This window comes from Scylla paramamosain, chromosome 31 (genome assembly GCF_035594125.1).
Source record: "Scylla paramamosain isolate STU-SP2022 chromosome 31, ASM3559412v1, whole genome shotgun sequence".
Taxonomy (NCBI): domain Eukaryota; kingdom Metazoa; phylum Arthropoda; class Malacostraca; order Decapoda; family Portunidae; genus Scylla; species Scylla paramamosain.
The window spans coordinates 8340317-8346316 of NC_087181.1; the positions used below are offsets into that span (position 1 = coordinate 8340317).

General features: G+C 32.2%; 1 protein-coding gene across 3 annotated transcripts in view; it reads left to right on the forward strand.

The window, feature by feature from the left end:
• Positions 1 to 6000, forward strand: part of LOC135116433 (N-lysine methyltransferase KMT5A-A-like) — a 67089-nt gene that overhangs the window by 57024 nt on the left and 4065 nt on the right. For all 3 annotated transcript variants that reach the window (XM_064033890.1, XM_064033889.1, XM_064033891.1), the window contains one exon: positions 2274 to 6000. This exon is cut by the window's right edge and continues 4065 nt beyond it. In XM_064033890.1, the coding sequence (XP_063889960.1) occupies positions 2274 to 2484 (211 nt within the window). In that variant the 3' untranslated portion in view covers positions 2485 to 6000. The remainder of the gene's footprint in view (positions 1 to 2273) is intronic.

Consider the following 6000-nt stretch of genomic DNA (forward strand, 5'->3'; position numbering starts at 1 on the left):
AATTTGCTGACCTTGAACTAGGTACTAAGTTAGCTCATCATTTAGAGAACTTGTTGAATTTAAATGAAATGTGTGTGTTGACTGATAGTAATGTGTGTCTCCACTTGATACAAAAAGAAAATATGAGGTCATATATAAGAAATTGAAGGTAAGATAAAAGAGTTGTGCTTCATCTTAATTTTCAAACTTGTAGTATTGTCGTAAGGAAAAATCCGGAAGATATACTATCCAGAGGAGTAAGTATCCTCAGAATCCACAGGATAACTGAAGAGTCCCATCTGATTAGTAAATTATGATAATTGGCTTGACTAAAAGATCTGTATTAAGCAGACAGCATAATAGTAAATCCAATATGGATTCTTGATTCTTTAATTAATATTAAATTCTTCCTATGGGACAAAATGTAGAATTATTACTTTTGTTTTGAAATTAATTAGAAGAAATACCCCTGATCCATTAACATTTTGAGTTAAAATTATAGACAAGTTTTGAAGAGCATCATCATTTTTCCTCAACAAAACTTCATTAAATTAAATTGATTAAATCTTTATATAAATCAGGCATCAAAGGATTAAAATGCTGCCAGCCAGATTACTTTTTTTTTTTAATGTAATTTAATTAATTAATCATTTTATTATTATTATTTAATTATTTATTTATTTATTTATCTATTTTGTAAGATGGGTACTGGCCAAGGGCAACAAAATTTTAATAATGGAAAAAAAAAAAGAAGAAAAAAAAAAGCCCACTGAGGTATTGGTCTTCTAACAGTCAAAAGTGGTCGTCAAAAATTAAAGGATAAGTGTCGTGAAACCTCCCTCTTTTAATTAAGAGTTCAAATCATAGGAAGGAGGAAATACAGAAGCAGGGAGTTCCAGAGTTTACCAGAGAAAGGGATGAATTATTGAGAATACTGGCTAAAGTGTATTTATATATTTATTTATTTATTTATTTTATTTATTTTATTTTATTTTATTTTATTTTATTTATTTTGTTTATTTTTTATGTATTTTTATTATTTTTTATTTATTTTTCTTTCTTTCTTTTTTTTTTTACTTTATTTTATGTAAGAGAAGCGTTGACCAAGGACATCATAAATGATAGTAAAAGAAAGTCTTCTGAAATCCGTAAAGCAGACAATCTGAAAACAGATCTGAAACAGGAAGGTATTAAAGTTAAAGGCAGAAGAAAATACAGAAGCAGGCAGGAAGTTCCAGAGTTTCCCAATTAAAAGGATGAAAGATTGATAATAGCAGTTAACAGTTGATAATAGCAGTTCTCACCCCTATCTGTCCATGGACAGATAGGGATGAAGGATGGTCTGTTAGAGCAGAAAAATTAATGATAAAATACTTATGATTCTACTGGTCCTGTATGTGTGAAGCATCCTCCATACTTGGGCAGATAAGGCCCCTGTACAGAATTAGTTGCTTAGGGGTGGGCCACATGCTGTACTCCCGTCTGCCTGCACAGATCTGTCAACATAAAAGTGGTGAGCTGAGGGAATTGCAACAGTCAATAGTCTCCAGAGCCAGTTGTTTCTGTAGGGAGGGGAGATCATCTTTGGAGGTTGGAGTGTAAGAGACAGCTGGGAGAGGTACTTGCCAAAGTGGTAAATCTGGGACAATTTTTGCAACAGGGACATCAATATTGAGTCTAGTTAGAGTGGCACAGACACTCTTAATGATATTATGGCCATCCAGTTGAATCAAGTGTTCTGGTGTGTCTGGGATCAGTGTCGCTCTGATGATGTTTATGTAATGAGGTGCAAGGTGGGGTGAGTGCAGACACTTTTTCCGAGAGAGAGAGAGAGAGAGAGAGAGAGAGAGAGAGAGAGAGAGAGAGAGAGAGAGAGAGAGAGAGAGCAGGGGGGGGAGGCTAAGGGAGATATGAGAAGCATGGGAGAGGGATGGAAAGGGGGGATGTGGAGGGAAAGAGGAAGAGGACAGGCCCAAGACACATCAATGGCAGCTCTAGCCAATGATGGCTGTGATGAAAAAAAGATGATGGGTATTACTTATGTTAAAAATGTATGTGGTACGAAAGTTGTTTCATTAAGTTGGGAACTGCTTGTACATTTGTCTATCTTTTAAGATGAAGAAAATATGAGATGTGTTCATAGGTTTTTGATGTAAAGAAATTCTACATAGTTTAAGTACTTAAAATTTATGCATGATAAATAATGAGTGTGCCTGTATTGTGTAGGTGCGTTATTTTTAGAATTCACTATTTTAATTATGAAAATAATTTTTTTTATTTTTTATCTGTTGCAGTATTGATGCCACAGCAGAGAGTGGATATTTAGGAAGGTTGGTGAATCACAGCCGCAATGGTAATCTTGTGACAAAAGCAGTGGAGGTCAACGGCCGACCTCACTTAATCCTGTTAGCAAAGCAAGATCTAGACCTTGGAACAGAGATCCTCTATGATTATGGAGATCGCTCAAAAGAGGCCTTGGAACACCATCCATGGTTAGCATCATGATTACTTGTCTTGACCCATATTTACCATGAGGCTCACTGGGGTATGGTTTAACAGTAAGGGAACCAAGATTGTCAGGGATAACTTGAGAGGTCAGTATTATATGCTTTAAGTGCAGGAATTTTTGGAGAGAGGTTTTTCCAAAGGTGGCATTGGAAATTAAACCCTTGAATTATATATATACAGGAGAAATTTACAGGTGTCATAAATATTTATTACTATGGTAATGCTAAATGCAAAATTTTTAGGACAGTGAATACTTGTAAGTACTTGTATCTGTATTCCTATTCTGGCCTTAAGCCTAGCTCTAGCTTACCCCATTGACCCTCTTGATCTGTGATGTGTGTCATCCCTTTGACTCATTGATTACAGTTATATGGTATGGATATTGAATTTTGAACAAAAACAAAGCTTCAATATACTCTAAAACAAACATATTTCATACTTGCTTTACACACACAGGAAAGGAAAAACTAAGGCTTGGTACAGAAACACTTGACATGTGAGGTGTATTTACTGTATTATTATTTCCTCTATTTAGTGGTCATGTGTGTCATCTGCATAGTTATTAAGATTTACAGTATTGCAGCTCATCAGAATAATTCTTGAAGAGGAGAAAAGAAGCAAGAGGATTATTGGAGAGGAGAAAAGCTTGTGTATCACATTATAGATTGCCATAATTTTTATTCTGTTTCTGGGATAGTACTTATTATCATAATAGCTTAGCTGGTATTGTTGGTTATCGTTCTGGAACGTATTATTCGGAACCAAACCATTATATTATTATTATTATTATTATTATTATTATTATTATTATTATTATTATTATTATTATTACAATTATAGGTTATCAATTACTATATTTTTTAAATGGTCAAAGTATTAGTGCAGAGACCAGGTCACGTGACTGAGACCATTGATCTCACTTTCCATTATGTAGAATGCATCTTACTTTAATAAAGGTCCAGTGGATATTACTTTTATGTACATGTATATAACAGATTGAGTGATGTCTCATAGGTTTTAAATTAGTTTTCGTTCATTTAACTATTTCATAAATTTCCTGTAGACCTGAATGTAATTTTTTTTATTTTATATTATTTTCAAGCACAGGATTAACTTTTAAGGTTATCATATATGTTGCTAACTTATAAGGAATCAAAGTTTGAAATGTAACATCAAGTGGTTTAATAATTATTGAGTGTAAAGATGATTAGAAAGAAACTAGATTTTAAAATACTTAAAACTCAGGCCATCAAAAAATTATATAGTTGTATATTGCTTCAGAAGTTTGTCTGTGAGGTGACAATATTGAAATAATTATATTGAAGTAATATATTTTCATTGTTTGCAAAAATGTTGGTACAGCATAACTCTTCAAGTAACAAGGACATCTCTATGAAAGACATTATTACTTATTGAAGTATAGTCAAATTAAAGGTTAAGTAAAGAAGTGCACATCTTAGCTGGTTCTTGTATGTATGCTTGATCTTTGCAAATGCACAAGGGAATTGTATTATGAATTCAGTGTTATGATAAGATCATGTTTTATATAATGGCAGCATTGCAATCTCAGGATGGAAATATTATACAGTGGCTGCCTGTCAGTGTTCCTAGCATCCTCTGTATGTAGACCTGTGCCTTTTAGAGGACACTGATGGAGCACTGAATGCAGGTGTGTATCTGGTCAGTCTGACAAATTTGTGGAAACTGTGTATGCTTAATGTCTTCACTATCAAGTAATATATTTAATCATGGATTTAACAGTACTTGAAATCCTAATGGCCTATATTATTTTTGTAAAAATAAAAAAAAAAGTTGCATTGGAGATCATTAGAAATCATAGAGCTGCTCATCATAGTATATATTCTGCTTTTGTTTTTAGGTCTTAATTAGTACAAAGCCATAGGAAAATAATTTTAATTTTAAGAGGCATGACACTAAATGATAGAAAAGAAATATATACATTTTTAGTACCTATATACCATTGATGGAATTTTAAAAATTTATTAATTCAAGCCTCTGAAATTCATAATAAGATCTCACATCTAATAAGTTTATTATTGATGTCAAAAAACACTCCTTAGATGTAAATTTGTTTGATAGTAATATAAAAAACATGGAGAATAACTATAAGTAAAATAAAATGGACCAAACTCCTATGTTCATTTATGTAAGTTATTAGTATTGATTTAATCCATGTAATACATAGTGATATAAAATACAGTGAAAAAAAATAATAAGGTTATTACTTATAACTGATGAATTAGGTGTATGGGTAAGATGAAAGGTGGTATCTGAGGTGGAAAGGAAGGCTACAAGGTCATTGCTTCCTTCAGCACCACCACCATCACCATCTCCTCCACCTTCACCTCCACATCCACTTCTTTCTTCTCCCATATTCTTATAATCTGATGATTGCTGTTTATTGTCTTTTACTCACTTTCTTTGCTGCACAGGTCTCAATGAACTCTCTATATAATTCCTGTAGCAAAAGTAACACCTTTTCCTATCACAAAATCAATAATGATATGCTGGTACATGGCAGAAACTCATTTGATTGTGCTAGATTGGTAAATCTTCTTAGGTAGGTAGCCAGCAGTATGTTTTTTTTATTTTATTTATTTATTTATTTATTTATTTGTTTATTTTATTTTTTATTTATTTTTTTTATTTTATTTATTTTAGTATTTATTTATTGTTGTTATTATTATTATTATTATTATTATTATTATTATTATTATTATTATTATTATCATTATTATTATTATTATTATTATTATTATTATTATTATTATTATATATTATTTATTTATTTATTTATTTATTTATTTATCTGCCACCAACTCAAGATCTTCACTGACTGCCACCTCTTGAGCAGTTTATATTTTTCTGGTTGCAACAATTTCACTACAAGTGCCTCATCAACTTCATCAAAAACCAGGTGCAAGAATTGCCCTGGCTGCCTCAACTGCCTCATGGAGAAGTTAAGCTTTGCACTGCCATTTACTACCTGAATTAAATTATAAGAAGTTTAGGAGAAAGGGAAGATGAACATACTTCACTGTATCAGTCATGATGCCTTTTACAGGCATCACTTATGTAGTTATTTGCATTTTTGACTAAGTGTTGCCAATATTGGTTCATATGGCTTTTGATACTGGCTTTGATGAGGCTTTCTTAGGTAGTGCTCTGATAGTGCTCTCCTCAATCCTATCATCATTCCCTCATCTTAGGTCACTTCTCTTGGTTCCAGTTTTTGTCTGTGTACAGTCTCTCATCTTGTCATCAACTTTACTTTGAATATTATTTCCTGATGATCTGGATCATAGATGTGGTGTCTGCTGGCAAGAATTTGATCCAAGTGGATGACAATCCTCATACTGTGCATGCTCCTTTTAATTGTGTGTGAATAGCAAAATTTTTCCTTCCAATTTCACTTTTGCACATTACATTTAAGTAGATGTATTTCTCATATAACCCTTAGCACAGTAAATATTATCTAACATGTTCATATTT